This window comes from Prosopis cineraria, unplaced genomic scaffold (genome assembly GCF_029017545.1).
Source record: "Prosopis cineraria cultivar Desert tree isolate PC_DT_omini unplaced genomic scaffold, ASM2901754v1 PC26, whole genome shotgun sequence".
In the NCBI taxonomy this organism is placed as follows: domain Eukaryota; kingdom Viridiplantae; phylum Streptophyta; class Magnoliopsida; order Fabales; family Fabaceae; genus Prosopis; species Prosopis cineraria.
The window spans coordinates 56,322-71,631 of NW_026555357.1; the positions used below are offsets into that span (position 1 = coordinate 56,322).

A 15,310-nucleotide genomic window follows, 5' to 3' on the forward strand; every position below is an offset into this window, starting at 1 on the left:
GTCAAATTCGTGCAATTGATAACAAAAAAAAAACAAGAAGAAAAAATGACATTTTGAATGAACTTTTAAAATTTAAAATGTTCTGATGTCAACTAATACACTCAATTGTTTCAAGTGAACTCTGTTCAAAGCATGGGATGTGAGTCTAGTTTCTATGAAGATATGAATAAAGCTTCTGTTTAACAAAATCATTAAAAATAAAAATGTGAAAATAAATAAAGGCATGATAATGGGATTGAGCAGATTGCTCATAGGATTAAAGTATAAAACTGTCCGGAATGTTTTCAAAAAGACTCAATTGGTATCCTAACATTTTTAAAAATGCAAGTCAACCCAACATATTTTTTTTAAATTGGAAAATGTCGCATTGGATTCACAAAAAAGCTTAGCAGTGTTCATTTGGTTAAATGGACAGACTCCACACATTGATGGCACAAGACATTTTGACTATTGCCACATATGCTGCTTCTTCTAGTTGCTTAAATATCCTTGTAACTTCTATAAACACATAAAAGAGGCTAAAAAATCAATCTTTTTTATCTCCTTGGAAAAATATCAGGCCAAAAAAAAAAACAAAGAACAAAGGAAGCAGAGGAAATGGTGGAGGGTTCTTGGCAACATTTGGCTTTCCTTTGCGCTACGATTCATCCCAAATCAGAAGACGACATCAATATAGTCAACAGATTCCAACAAGCTCTTGGAGTACAAACCTAGGTTTACTAGGTTTTCTGAGTATCAGTTTGAATTTTAATTTATATATGCCAAACATACATTTAGAGGATCCAACTATTTGGATATATTTTTGAGGATTATCCAAACAGGTCTTAAATAATTTTATATTAAATGTTTTTGACATTATTACCGTTGAAAGAAAACTTTGAATTATCTTGAAGAAAATTTCGAAACGTTTAAACTAAAGCAGATTTTGGATTTAAAGGTAAAATTTGTTTAAAGCTTAATCCAAAGATTAAAAGTTGCTAAGCTGAATGTAATTGGGTTTAGAAACAATAGAGAATAAATTCAGATTAATTAGAAAGGATTGATCAGAGAAGATCACAAATTATAAAATGTGATAAATTTTGCTTAGAAGAAACTTCGAAGCATTTGGATGAAAATTTAAAATTATTTGACTCGAAACTTGGAACTAACTGGAGAAAGTTGAGAGGACAAGCTTGAGTTCCAAAGAGAAGAAAAACATTCGAAGAATTTGAACTAAAACTTTAAATTATTTTAATAGGTAAAACAGAGAATGAAAACTTCGAAGTGTTAAGGCTAAAACTTCAAAATATTAGGAGTTAGAATATTGAAGCTCTGAAACTTCGAAACATAGAGAAAGAGCAAAACTGCCAAATATTCAGGATCAGCATTATAAAGGTGCATAAACTTCGAATTATATGAGGCAAAATATCGAAGTATTTAAGGTTAATTAGAGACAAGGGCACTCAAACTTCAACAAATTTGAAGTTTGACAAAATAAGAAAAAATTTAAAGGTTTTAAGCCATTAACTTAAACCTGATAAATACAAAATCTTCACTAAATTTCTTAGAATCAAAACCAAGCAAACGTATTTATATAATATTTTCCAATAGAATCAATCAGATACACATACATTAACACCTCAGAATAGAGGACGAAAACAGATTTCTCCCCTTCTTGTAAATTCAAATTGAATAGAAGAATCTCAAGCATAGGCATATAAATGATAAATGTCTTTAATTTTTGCAATTCTGCCAAGCCTCGTAAAATTTAATGGAAGAATCACATTAAAAACCTGACAAGAAAGTTATTTGTAAGTAACGATCAATATGAAATTGATTGTTGTTAAAATGAAAATATAAACTTTTTTTTAAATAAGACTTGTTATTAATTCTTGTTTATGAATAATTTTTTCTCAGGTCTCCTTAAATATAATTCTCCCAAATTTAATTTAAACTAGCAGCAATACACTCATGCTACATGGGATTTTTTTAATACAAATTAATATTAAATAAATATTAATATATTGCACATTATTTTAACATAGTGAAAATAACTATATTTTTAAATTTCTTTAGTGAATGCTATTAACTATATTTTTATTCCAAGTACAATATGAGAAGTTTTTATTATTTATTACGATATATAAATAAAAAGGCTGTTTGAAAAAAGTATAAACAATTGTTATTTTAGAATTTGTTATTCAGTTATACTCAGATATTTACAATAATTTATTTTAATCTATATATTAGACCCATGCAAATGAAAATGTTAAGAGATACTTCATCTGGTCCTATTTATAAAATACATTTTAAAAATAATTTTTAGTTCAAAAGATAAGACACTTTATAATAATTAATTTATTTTTTTTTCAATTTTACCCTTTATTGATTGGCATGAAGATATTTAATATAATTGTATTGTTATTTAAAGTTAAGAATAAAAATAAAAGTACTTCTCACTTTTTATGATATTAAAAAAATTAATTTTTCTTAAAATACATAAAATGATTGAAAGTGTCCTATAATAAGAATCAAGGGAATATATTTTTTTAACTTTAAAATTTTTTATTCATTACATATTAAAATTAAAAATAGAAATAACAATTGTTTTTTTTTTCACACAAGTTATTTTAGAATATACTCGTATATGCTAAAAATATGATTAACATTTTATTTTTTATAAACTATTTTAGAATCAATTAAAATTGAGGGAAGTGATATAAATTTTTGAGCAATTAGTTGGGGTGAATTTCCATCCTTGTAAATGTATCAAAATAAAAGTAATTCTTTTAACTAAATCTCACTCTTTAATAAATTAGTTAATTATTTTTCAACTAATCTTATATTTTTATATTTACTCTAATTAAATATTCTAAAAAAATAAAGTAATCTATTCAATAAAAATATTTTATATTTTTTAACATTCAACTTTTAAAAAGTAATGATTATATTTTTTAATGAAAGGAATAGCCAATTTTTTAACATTGTAGATAAAAAATATTAACATAATATCATAAAATTTTTTAAAAAATTAAATTTTAAAATTTAAATTTAACTTTTAAAAAAGTTAAAACATAAATTATAACTTAAATTTAAATTTTTAAAAATTAATTTGCGAAGGCAATTTTAATATATAAAAAAAAATTAAGAAAGTAATTGCATGGCCAAGCCGACAAAGGAAGGGAGATTCAATACCATACCAAACAGTCTGCAACGTAGTTTTATTTCAATTCTGATCTGGTTCCGGTTCCATTTTCTATTCCAATTCCGAATTTCATCGAAAAAGACTTCCATTGTACCAAAACAGGCCGAATCTCCCCTTCCCACTTGTCTGGTAGCTGGGAGCTGGGAGCTGGTAGCTGTTAAGGAGAAGGAGTCCATTTTTCTTCGTCCACAGAAAAAGCATTACACACTTGGTCGAGCTCGCCGTCGGACGACGTGTCAGCCCTGTGTCGTTGTTCTCGGTCAAGTATTGAAGAAGGTTCGAACCCTAGGGTTTTTTCTACTGCCAAAATCTGGTGAGATTCATTTATTCACTCTGGCTTTGAATCTATGTTTGAATTTATTCCCCTCGTCTGTTCCTGCGTTGTTGTCAACCCTGTGTCGGGCATCGTTGCACTGTTTCTTACTTTGTTTTAAATTTTTCATTTTAATTTGGCTTTGAATCTGGTCTTGTAATCGTTTGAATATTGACGCTTTTGAATAAAGATTGAGTTTACTTTTTTTTTTTTTAAGTTTTATTACCAGTTTTTGCTGAATGGTGTTTAATCGGCTATTATACGTCTGCCCTCTTCATTTGATTACTAGCGACATATATGATTTGGATTGTTTGTTGTGCAATGTTGGATTTGTCGTGTATTGGCATTCTATTTGTTAATCTCTTTATATTATCATCGATTTAAGAAAATTCCCAAGGTATTGTAAACGGCAGAGTTAGCTCTATTTGTATCTAACAATTTAGAAGCTTGAGTTTAAATTGTCATTCTTCAGTTGCTTGGAGGGGTTGCCTGAATCAATTGGCTCACTAAGGTCTCTTTGTCAAAGTATTTGGAACAAAAATTTGAAGGATAATGTATCAACTATTCATAATTTGAAGATTTCAGTGGGGGAAGATGCCCCCACTGAGTGTGATATAGGCCCGCCTATGGATTCTTACGTAAGTATTTCTTGGACTGGTAAATGCATTGATTAGTTTGTTTTTTCGATTGCTGAGAAATTTTATTTGGCTTGTGAAATTCTTGAAGATTCAGGTGTTATTATTCATCATTGTAGGCCTGGAAGGACAGGGTGGAGAACATGCAGTATGCTGAGGAGCTTGTCAGAGAGTTCCTCATTTTCAGAGGATTTACAAATACACTTCAAACTTATGAAAGCGAATTGCAGACTGATATTGGTAAAGGTTTTGAAGTAGATAAGATCTTGGACCTAATCTTCTCTGTATATATTCCTAAATTTCAAGCCGAAAAGTTAGTTGGTCTGCTCAGTTTCTTCAAACAGTATCTCTCATCATCGTCTGAAGCAGTGCTAATTGCTACCTTATCTAAATTGGAGGCTTCAATTTTACGGTATTACATAGTCCATGCATTGCAAATGGGAAGAAGAGACAGAGTGGTAGATTTTTTTGCAGTGAGAGGCAATGAATTGCTGGAAAGGTCACACGATTGGATTCCATGGTTTGGTGCGTTTTCTTATACTTCTGTTGTACTCTAATGAACTATCAGTATGAACTTATGATGCTGAGTGGCTGTAATGCAGCAATTCCATATATCAAGAATCCCCACTTGGATCCAGAGTTTCACATTTATTTCTCCAAGGAATGGTTTGAGGCCATGCATCTTGCTGTAAGAAACTTCTTTTGTGAGATCTTCAATGGCAGTCATATCCTTTGGAAAATATTTTTATCTGTCCCTTTTCTTTTTTCCCCTTCTCTAAATTTGATATTTTGTTCTTTTATTTCCGGTCTCTTTATGTTTCAGCTACAAAAATACATTCAAAAGTAAAACAAAATTTTCAGTTCTGTCTATCAATCCGGAATCCATAAAACTTATGGTCAAGGTGGCTGTGGTCAATCAAACTCTTATTGGGCATGATGCATGTCTAGTTTTGATTCTAAGGCCCTAAGATTTGGTTCTGAGACTTCCCAGGACTAGAAGGTTACTTTGATTGTAGGGAAAAAATAAAATCAATTCCCTTGGGAAAAAAAGTGCACACCCAGAGGTGTTCTTTTGTTCTGCTAGATACTTGGCTCGGACATTGATCGTAGTGTTAATGCATTGTCAAACTTAAGAATTCATATTGAATACTTTTATCTTTTTGTAACCTTGATTTTGAATAGTGTGACTATGGGCTTGCACTTAGTGGATGTCCATTATAATGTTGCAAACAAACAGAAAAAATGTCACAAGAGAAGAGAAGAAATGCATAAGCGGTTTCATTTGCCTCTAATAGCCAATAGGTAGTGTTCTTTTTATTTTTGTCCAAAGTATTAACCTCTCAAGTTAGTCCTACAATTATGTTTCCCTGATTATTTTCATCTGCCAACCTGTGTCATGAGAATCATTTTCTCATTTTGATCCTTCAATGGTATGAAAATGATTGGAGTAAAACTACCAAGGGATTAAACTGAGAGAAATATGCTTTGGATGATCCAACTTAGAAGTTAGTCATCTATCAGGGACAAAAGTAATAATTTACTCAAAATTAATTTATTTGAACAATACTTCTTAGTTTCTGAAAATATTCTTAACAAAATCACGTCTACCTGCTTTACTGAGGATTAGTTCAGATACAAATACTACCAACATTCTCAAAAGAGAGATCAGACAACTGAATCTTAAGTTGTCCCAACTCCAGGCTTTACTTGAGGAGAAAGAGGCACAATTAAGTCAGCTTAGGAGGTAAGGATTTTTTATTCAATTCTTGGAACTCTAAATGTAATTAAATTTAGTCCTGTTTGAACTTTGGTTGCAGTATGGAAGGAAGTAATGATTCATCAAGTATCTTGCGTGAAGAAGGTATTTACACATTAAAAGATACTCCAGAAGTTTGCACGACAATTAATCCACAAATAGGTGAAACAGAATTTAGCCAGGAATCTGTTGTTGCTGGGCCTAGTAAAAATGATTCAGAATGTATCAGCTCCAATTATGATGTTTCAACTTCGCAATTGGGTGACCTTTTGGAAAATGGCAAAACAGGTGATACCAGTCAAATAGTTGATGACAGTGCCCAAATAGGTAGACAGATGCTCTAAGACCACCGCTTTGTCATGAACTTCCATGAAGTTGTTGTTTTGTCATAATCTTTTATACAAGTTGATGACTGCTGTCATAATTTCCTGGATGTATGGATATGTCTAAAATCCAGAAGGCAAGGGATGTCATTTTTAAGAATAAGTGGCATTGGAGTATGAAGTCAAGTATGGATAGTATTGGATCTCTGTAAATTCAGAGAAGTTGTTGCTGAATATCAAATTAAGCCAGCTTCAAAATTCATACTGAAATGAATATATATGTTTATAGTTATATTTATATGTAGCCAACTCCATCTAGTGGGATAAGACTTGTTGTACAGTTATATTTATATGCATACATAAACAAAAGTTTCTAATAGTTGATGTAAGGAAGCAATTAATTATTTCCTTCTTTTGTGGATTTGATATTAAAAATATATGTAGGCCTCTGTACCATATGCACCCAACACCCAGTCTTGATAAACTTTATCTACACTTGAAATCCCACCTAATTGTTCCTGCATAAATTATGTATTGGTTGAGATAGGAATCAAAGAAAAATCTGATAAATTATTTGTCATATGGTTAATCTTGTAGCAGAGAACGGTGAAGACAGTTATGTGGAAGAAGATTTTCCAGAAGTCAAAGTAGAGCACCAGGTAAATTTGGGGTTGGATTCATATCTCAAGTCTGAAGTTTTGTATTCTTATTTTACTGTGGCTTTGCTTCTCCTTCTTACTGAGTCATCTTCTTACCATCTATATTTCCTGATCATACATAATTTTATTGGAGTCTGTAACTATTAATTTACTGTGGCTTCTAGGAAACATTCTTGGGGCACACAAGTCCCATAAGCCGATGCCGCTTTTCTGCATCTGGGAACAATATTGCCAGTGCATCCCTGGATGGAACTGTCAGGTATTTTCTTGCAAGGCATTTAAGATATATTCATCTTAGGATTATGATGGGAAAAAATAAATGGTGTTGGTTAAATGCTAGTCTTGATATCTTAAACAAACAACAACAACAAGCCTTTATCTCACTAGGTGGGGTCGGCTACATGGATTGCAAGACGCCATTGTGCTCTATCATTTATCAAGCTTTTAAGAATATTATTAATTAAGAGACCGCGTTCAACAACTTTCAAGAGTGTTCTCTTAGGCCTTCCTCTACCTCTCTTAATCGGACTCAAAGTTATATATTCCACTCTTCTCACTGGTGCCTCTCTTGGTCCTCTTTGTACATGCTCAAACCATCTCAACTGATTTTCTACCATTTTTTTCCTCAATAGGTGCTACCCTCACTTTTCGCGTACGTGCTCATTTCGAATTTTATCTTTACGTGTATGTCCGCACATCCATCATAACATTCTCATCTCTGCTACTCCAACTTTATGTTCTTGCTGTCCTGTTACGGCCCAACATTCACTACTATATAACATTGCCGTCTGATAGCAGTGCAATAAAACTTTCCTTTAAGTTTATTAGGCACCTTATAGTCGCAAATAACTCCTTTAGCTTTTCTTTAATTAAACCACCCAGCTTGAATCCTATGTGAAATATCTCCACTGATTTCGCCATTATTTTGAATAATGGCTCCCAAATATCTAAACTTTTCCACTTGAGGGATAATTTGATCTCTCAATTTCACTTCCAAATTATTGTCGAATAGTCTCTTACCAAATTTACAATATAAATATTCCGTCTTACTCCTACTCAGACGGAAACCTTTTGATTCCAATGTCCTCCTCCATAACTCAAGTTTGCAATTAACCTCTTCTCTTGTTTCTGCTATAAGAACTATATCATCTGCGAAGAGCATACATTTGGGAATTTTCCCTTGAATATGTTCCGTTAAAACATTTAAGATCAAGTTGAACAGATAAGGATTCAGAGATGATCCCTGATGTAGTCCAATTTTTATAGGAAAATCTTTTGTTTGACCACTAGGCGTTCTTATACCAGTTTTTACCCCCTCATACATATCTTGTATGGCTTTAATATAAGCAATCCGTACTCCTTTTTTTTCCAACGCTTTCCAAAGCACTTCTTTTGGTATACGGTCATAAGCTTTTTCCAAATCAATAAAAACCATGTGTAGATCTTTATCTTTACAACGATACTTTTCCATTAATCCTCTTAGTAGATAAATCGTCTCTATAGTTGATCTACCTGGCATAAAACCAAACTGATTCTCAGAAATACTTGTCTCCAATCTCAACCTGTGCTCAATTACTTTCTCCCACAATTTCATTGTGTGGCTCATGAGTTTAATCCCTCTATAGTTAGTACAATTCTGAATATCTCTTTTATTTTTATAAATAGGAATTAATGTACTTCTCCTCCACTTATCAGACATTTTCTTGGACCGTAAGATCACATTAAATAACTTAATTAACCATCTCACCCTTTCTTCACCTAAACATTTCCACGCTTCGATAGATATACAATCAGGTCCGTTGGCTTTACCATTTGCCATTTTCTTAAGAGCTTCCTTTACCTCCTTATCACGTATTATTCGATAGAAGACAAATTTTGTTCTCCTTCACCAGTTACTAAATCCTCCAAGTTACTAGATGAACCTTCTCCATCATTGAAAAGTTTGGAAAAGCAAGTCTCCCATCTATTTTTAATTTCATCATCTGTAGCTAAAATTCTTCCCTCTTCATCCTTAATACACCTTACCTGTTCTAGATCCCTTGATTTTCTTTCTCTACTCTTGGCAATCTTATAAATGTTTCGTTCTCCTTCCTTCGTCTCAAGGCTCTTATAAAATTCTTCAAAAGTTTTAGAACGAGCTTCACCCACAGCTCTCCTAGTCTTGATATCTTGTAAGAAAAAAAAATGCTTGATTTGCTTGCATACATAATTTGTTTTCAGGACCACCGAATGTTGGTAGAGGGTGCTGATGGCCCAAGGCCCATTTAATATGGGTTTCATTTAATCTGTTTTTATTAGTTAATATTTTCTATATTTATCCTTTATTTAATGTGGGAGATTAGAATCAGATTTGATGTGATCTTATATCTATAATTTAAATTCCAGATTCTGTTTGATTGTAACAAACCCTAGATATATCTCTCTATATGTATCCTATGTTGCTATGAATGAAAGTTGAAGCTGAGAAATGCTCAGTTGATTTTATCGCATGTTTGTCAAACATCACTTCTTTTTCTGTGTTTCGTTTGTCTCTCACCAAGTATCCCAGAGATTGGTCTACAGCTTTTCCTAATATAAGTGCAATCCACTTTCTCATGAAAACTTATCTTGCTCTGCTGTATTATTTATAAAGGATATGGACATATGACTCATCAACTCCAGTGTCTAGAAATGCAACCATTTACTGTGGCACAGAAATCTTGTCTCTTGACTGGGAGTGTAAGTCAGATCGCTTGGTACGTGAATTGGTTTCGCATGGCATCACATGTTATTTCATAGTATAGCTTGTATCATAAGATCAATTCACTCAATTTTTTTTTTTAAAAGCTTCTGATAGGCACATCAGATGGGTGCGTTAAGGCTTGGAATGTGGATGCAAAGAGAGTTGTTTGTGACCTTAACACAACTGAAACATTTCCTAGGTGTTTCCTCACCCAATAATGTACTTTGCAGTCTCTTTTTTCCTTTTGTTTTGTTTTTTAAAGCCATTAAAGTATTATATGTGGTTGCAGTGTATTAGATGTGAAATGCAGCCCTGTAGAACCAATTTTTGTGTCTGCAGCAGCATCTGGAAGGTACTGATTTAATTTTTGAATCTTTAGATCCTTTGAATTTTTAAACTGACTGAATGTGGTTGTTGAATTCTCTGTTTTTACACTTGTGTGTTTCCCTATGATGTTGTGTATGTTATTTTATTTATATTTGCAGGCCGTGGTGTTTCACCTTGCCCATGGAATTGTGCCTGTTAAAAAACTTCAATGTTTAACCTTCCTGTTTTTCATGTTTCTAATATTTAACATTTTGTTGGTGAAAGATATTTCACATTTTAACGATTAATCATGCGTTGGTCTTGCCTTTTTAGTGTGGGTTCTAACAACTTGGATAATCTTGGCTTTGCTTCACTGACTGTGTGGAACATGAAGACATGGAAAGCCATGGTATGAGCTCCTTTTTATGTTCTTCATATTTATATTTTAAGTTGTGTTGTTTAGGTCATATATATTTTTTTAATTCATGAAGACAGTTCTTCCCCTCGGAGAAGATCCACCAGCAATTACTTCTCTATGCTTTAATCACAATGGGAAGATTTTAGCAGCTTCTGCCATTGATGGAATGATTCACATGTTTGGTATCCTTAATTTATTTATTTTTATTACTTTCTGGCATTAATGTAATTTGTGATTCACCTATAAAGTGAAATCTGTTACGTTTCTCGTACTTGGGATAATATATCTTTCCTTGTAAGTGCTAATCTGTTGGATTTGATATGCTTTTTGGAGGTTCCATACTTGCAGAGGGATTTTTTTTTTTTTGGGGGGGTGGGGTTGTTTAGTGATGTCAAATGATGCAAAAATTTGTTCTAGAAGAGTTTGTTTGGTTTAACATTCATGTCCTTAAACTGGCTAAAGACATGTCGTGTGGTCTACAAATCACTGGCTGGCCTGCGCATGATTCTTCTATCAGTTCAATACTTTTTGGACCTGATGAGACTAGCATTTTCAGCTTAGGCTCTGACGGGAAGGCAAGTATTATTAATTTAACTTTTAGCCTGAAAATAATGATGGTGTGATGCTTATCACTCCTACATGTTAAATGATCTTATCAATTTAATTGACAGGATTTTTTTTTTTTTTTTTGGGTTTAGATATTTGAATGGAGTTTGCAAAATCAAGGACAAATCCTGTGGTCAAGAAGCTGTAATAGGTAAGTTTTCATTTTGATAATTTTTTATAGACTTATAATCATTATTATTTCTTTATTTTAAAGAAGGCATGGAGTTGTATTAATATTGGATAGATCAATTCATCTACTTGCCAAGGTGCCAAATATAGCTAATTTAGGCACATGAACGAGACGCATGTCTGAACGCTGATACTTCTCAGAGCAGTGCTCGTGCAAGAAGGATGATTGCACCACCATTCATATATTGAGTGTTCTGGTGCAAGGGAACCTTTGCCTTAATGGAAGCTGTAAATTTGGTTATTCTTATCTTGTATGAGGCAGGATTTCTAATAGCAATCTTTCTTTTCTGGTGGCTGAGCTGATTTAATTATGGGTGGTTACTTTCACTGGCTACAATATTAGGCTAATCTGACTTCTAGTCAGCAGTAAAAGTCGTACCACATGTGATATTTGTGCGGAACAACAGTGCATTTTGTTGTCATAAATTTGGGTCCCCTATTTCCCTTCTCCTACGTTTGGACATGTTCAAAAGAGTTTTCCACTAACATGATTTTTTACTAATTTTTTGCAGGCTGCGATACCCAGGAGATCTAAAATATTGCAGACATGAGATGGCTTTGGATGGTAGTGGGAGGAGACTCTTAGTAACGTCAGGTTCAGTGAGAGCACCAATATATGAGGTTCAAATTTATACCCTCGCCTCCTTTTCAATACCAAGTCAAGTTCATTGATAATAATGCATTTACTCTCTGGAAAAGGAATTAGAATTTGCTGGTTGTCATATTGGTTTGACTTGCATCACTGGTCTTCAGATGATGGATTGAAAGCTTATGGTTACTTGCCGGGGAACTTTTGATCGCTTACTGGGAAAAATGCAAACACTCCCTTTCTTTAAACAAACAATCCCTTTAATTTGAGCCTTTTGCCAAAACTATGAAAGATAGAAAACATCCATATAATTTTAACGAAGATGTCACTTACCCTTTGCTTGGATGGGGAGGAAAATAGGGAGGAAGGAAAGCTACAAGGGAAAACTCTCAAAAAATAGTGAAAAAATGTACTATTTTTGGAAATTTTTCTTCCTATTTTTTCCCCTCCCTATTATATTCCCACTTTTCTCTCTATCCAAACCAAGCTTTAATTTCTAGTTTGTCATGCACGAATGAATCAAGTGGAGCCTTTGTGAAACAACAACAATAACAATAAGCCTTATTCCATTAGATAGGGTCAGTTATATGCATTATTATCGACCATGCTTTTGGAAATTTGTTAACTGAGAGGTCTCATTCAACAACCTCCGTAAGTGTTCTTTTTTTTGGTCTTTCTCTATCTTTCTTTAATCCTTTGTGAAAATAGGGTGTTTAAATTCTCAGTAGTGATGTTTGTGGGGGGATATTTTCTGGTTTTCAAAGTTTAGGGTGGTGTTTTAAATGACTCAATTAAGAAGTGATAACCAATGAGGGTTGGGTTTATTGGTGGCAATAGATGGGATCGAGGTAGGTTTTGACCAAATAGACTTAAGTTTGTGTGGTAGGTCAGAAGCTTGAACTTAGTTTGAAGCTTATATAATGCTTTTTTCACGACTTAGGTTTGAGCCTTTCTAAAGTTTGCTCTAGCCTAAAAGTCTATTTAAAAGCCTTCTTAAAAGTAGGCTTTTAAATAAGCTTACATAATAAGCTTCAAAAGTCTCATAAGTTTTAGGATTATTAAAGCTTATATATGTACAACCTGATTTACCAAGTAAAATACATAATAAGCAAGAAGACTTATCAACTACAATATAACAACATTGAAATTAATACATGCATGGTCGAATCTAATTGAAAACATAACCAACAAACTAGAAATGAAAAAGAACATATTAATTAAAAAGCAAATGGTCAAACCTATATATTATAAATTCAGCATACCAAAGATAATAAAAAAGAACATAAGCAAAGAATCGTCTAGTGCTTTTAAGTTTTGATCTAGAAGAACCAGAAGCAGTTGAAGAAAGGGGGTGGAGTTGATTATATCCAAGTTTCTAAATTAAATAAAAACAATTAGATGGAGAAAAGGAAGAAATAGTCAGATTCCACTTAGGAGTATGGATAAAAGCTTAGCAAAAATATTCCACTATTAAAAAAGAAATCTTATCTATCTATCGTCTTGTGTATTTCTAAATTTCAAAGATGGATTGTAAAGCAGCAAAAGATGTTTTACAGAAAGACATTAAAAATTTAGTTTCAAAGCATGTTTTCATCAGATGGCAAGCAATTTTATCTTGTTTTGATTTCAACGTATAGTTTATAAAGGGAACAAATAATTCTCTTATGGATTTCCTAACAAAAGAATTTTTATAGTGAAATTTTTTTAAAAATGAGTAAAGTACAACCTCAAAAGGCAAAGGAAAGGCAAAAGCCGTGCAGCCACTACAGTCATCTACTCCTCAAAAGCCAAAAGACCAACCCTTGAGGATAGAGGATTATATTTCTCAATTTCTTGAGCCACCACAGACATATCAACAAGTTGTCAATATCCAAACGAACAAAGACCCGATAGAAACCTCTAAATCAGGACCAAGCCCATGCTTTCCTAAAGAATATGTGATGACAGCATGTGTAATAGAGCCAGAATTTCAAAGAGAGAATATATCCCATACCATACAGGCAATATTTCCTCCTTATCAAAAGGCATGCATTTGGAATTATATTCCAATCAATATGAAAAAAGACTTAAGATATTATGAATTAATCTTGGGGAATTAAAATTCCATCATGATTAATCGCCAAGGCAAGCAAGGAGGATGTTACAGCTAAATAAAAATTCGTAAGGCATTAACTCCAACTACCTGGGGGTTATTCACCTTATACATCCAAGATTCTCCCAATAAATTACCATGATCTAGTTTATAATTATTTTGATTATAAAGAAGCATGGTACAATGTTTTGTACTACAAAAATTATGAACATTCCTGGTTTTTCTGGTTTGATCGGGATTGTTTGAATACTTTTCTAAAATGGTTCCTTGAATGGTTCTATATTTTTGGATCAATAAAGAAAATACTCTCTCTAAAGGTGGCAGAAGGGTATGAATCTTTTAAAGAAAAAACCAGTTTCAAACAAAAAAGAAAAGCCATTTTATTTCTTTTATCATTATGTAATAATATATATGTGAATAGCTTGCCTTTTAAGGGTTGTAGGCTGGGCATTATAAAAATAGGCCTGAACTATTTATCTAAATAAGCCTAATCAAAAGTCTAAACCTGGTTTGGCCTGAAGTAAATTGGCTAGAAGGCCCCTGTTGGTCCACACTTCCAGCCCTAGCTAGGTCTAGTGGAAAAACTAGTCTTTCACAATGTGATAAACCAATGTTGAATTCTCACTAGAATAGATGGTCACATGTAATGCTTGATTGTACCATGAACAGAATTATCTCCAATAAGGCACTTGTGAGTTGTGAGCAATCAAAAAAGTTGAGGAGTGATAAATATCCACTACCTCTTCGTTCCTTGCCCTGTGCTAGATTTTTAGGTATGATGATTTCACTCTTTCGTGTCTCACTGTGCTGTCTCAGGTTCAAGGTCGTCAAAATGGGTGGAGAACACTTGCTCATGCTGCCTCTGTTACGACTGTTGATTGGCATCCGAGCTTGCCCATTTTCTTGACAGGATCGGCTGATAATTCTGTCCGAGTAACATCTTTGCGATAGTTCATCGTCTGGAAGATTTTTTCATTCTTTCTTTAGTAGTACGTTGTATTTAATTCATCTATTTTAATATGTTGGGTCTGTTTTTTAAATATTCAGTTTGTACATCTTGGTTTTGACCATTTCTAGAAATCCGTCAGTCTGATGAACTAATGTATGCCTATAACTAAGTCATCGCTTATTTCATGATCTGCATATGCATCCACATGTATTCATGGGAGTTCTGGATTTTAATCTAAATACTTCAAGTTCAGAAATAATTATGAGGATTAACTAATTTTTTTAAACTGTATAAGTTGATTGAAATTCTCTTGTATTTAATGGGAGTATATTTAGAACGTTCTTTCGTGTGTGCGGGCTGCGGGTGCGTCTGTGCAGGCACGCGGCTTGTGAAATTGTTAAAGAAAAGATCGGTAAAATTTCTATATATGAAAGTCAGTTAAGTTCCCAGATGAATTGTGAAATCTTTAAGGGCAAATAGTTAAAAGTTCGAACGCTGTGGAGTTACTGAAGCCGTTTGCATTGCAATGCTCATCACTAGAGTATTTATGTTGGACCTGTGTTTCAATT

General features: G+C 33.0%; 1 protein-coding gene across 7 annotated transcripts; it reads left to right on the top strand.

Annotated features, from left to right (window-relative positions):
- Nucleotides 1-3,209: 3,209 nt before the first annotated feature.
- On the top strand, nucleotides 3,210-15,000 carry LOC129294952 (uncharacterized). Of its 7 annotated transcripts, none has more exons than XM_054933424.1 (17): nucleotides 3,210-3,497; nucleotides 3,970-4,135; nucleotides 4,224-4,657; nucleotides 4,735-4,856; nucleotides 5,734-5,876; nucleotides 5,950-6,215; nucleotides 6,809-6,870; nucleotides 7,035-7,129; nucleotides 9,503-9,605; nucleotides 9,697-9,791; nucleotides 9,882-9,944; nucleotides 10,232-10,307; nucleotides 10,390-10,498; nucleotides 10,779-10,891; nucleotides 11,015-11,073; nucleotides 11,624-11,732; nucleotides 14,609-15,000. In XM_054933424.1, exons 3-17 carry the CDS (start codon nucleotides 4,276-4,278, stop codon nucleotides 14,741-14,743), a joined length of 1,932 nt encoding a protein of 643 aa, XP_054789399.1. In that variant the 5' UTR covers nucleotides 3,210-3,497; nucleotides 3,970-4,135; nucleotides 4,224-4,275; the 3' UTR covers nucleotides 14,744-15,000. The 7 variants fall into 7 exon arrangements, with proteins under 7 accessions (XP_054789399.1, XP_054789400.1, XP_054789395.1 ...); XM_054933425.1 differs by having other exon boundaries at nucleotides 4,230-4,657; XM_054933420.1 differs by having other exon boundaries at nucleotides 4,252-4,657.
- The last annotated feature ends 310 nt before the right edge of the window (nucleotides 15,001-15,310 follow it).

Excerpts from the sequence above, each read along its gene's own strand:
- LOC129294952 (XM_054933420.1), top strand. Across the intron at positions 6,871-7,034 it reads AAGTCAAAGTAGAGCACCAG|GAAACATTCTTGGGGCACAC; the intron begins GTAAATTTGGGG and ends TGTGGCTTCTAG. Across the intron at positions 9,792-9,881 it reads ACAACTGAAACATTTCCTAG|TGTATTAGATGTGAAATGCA; the intron begins GTGTTTCCTCAC and ends ATGTGGTTGCAG.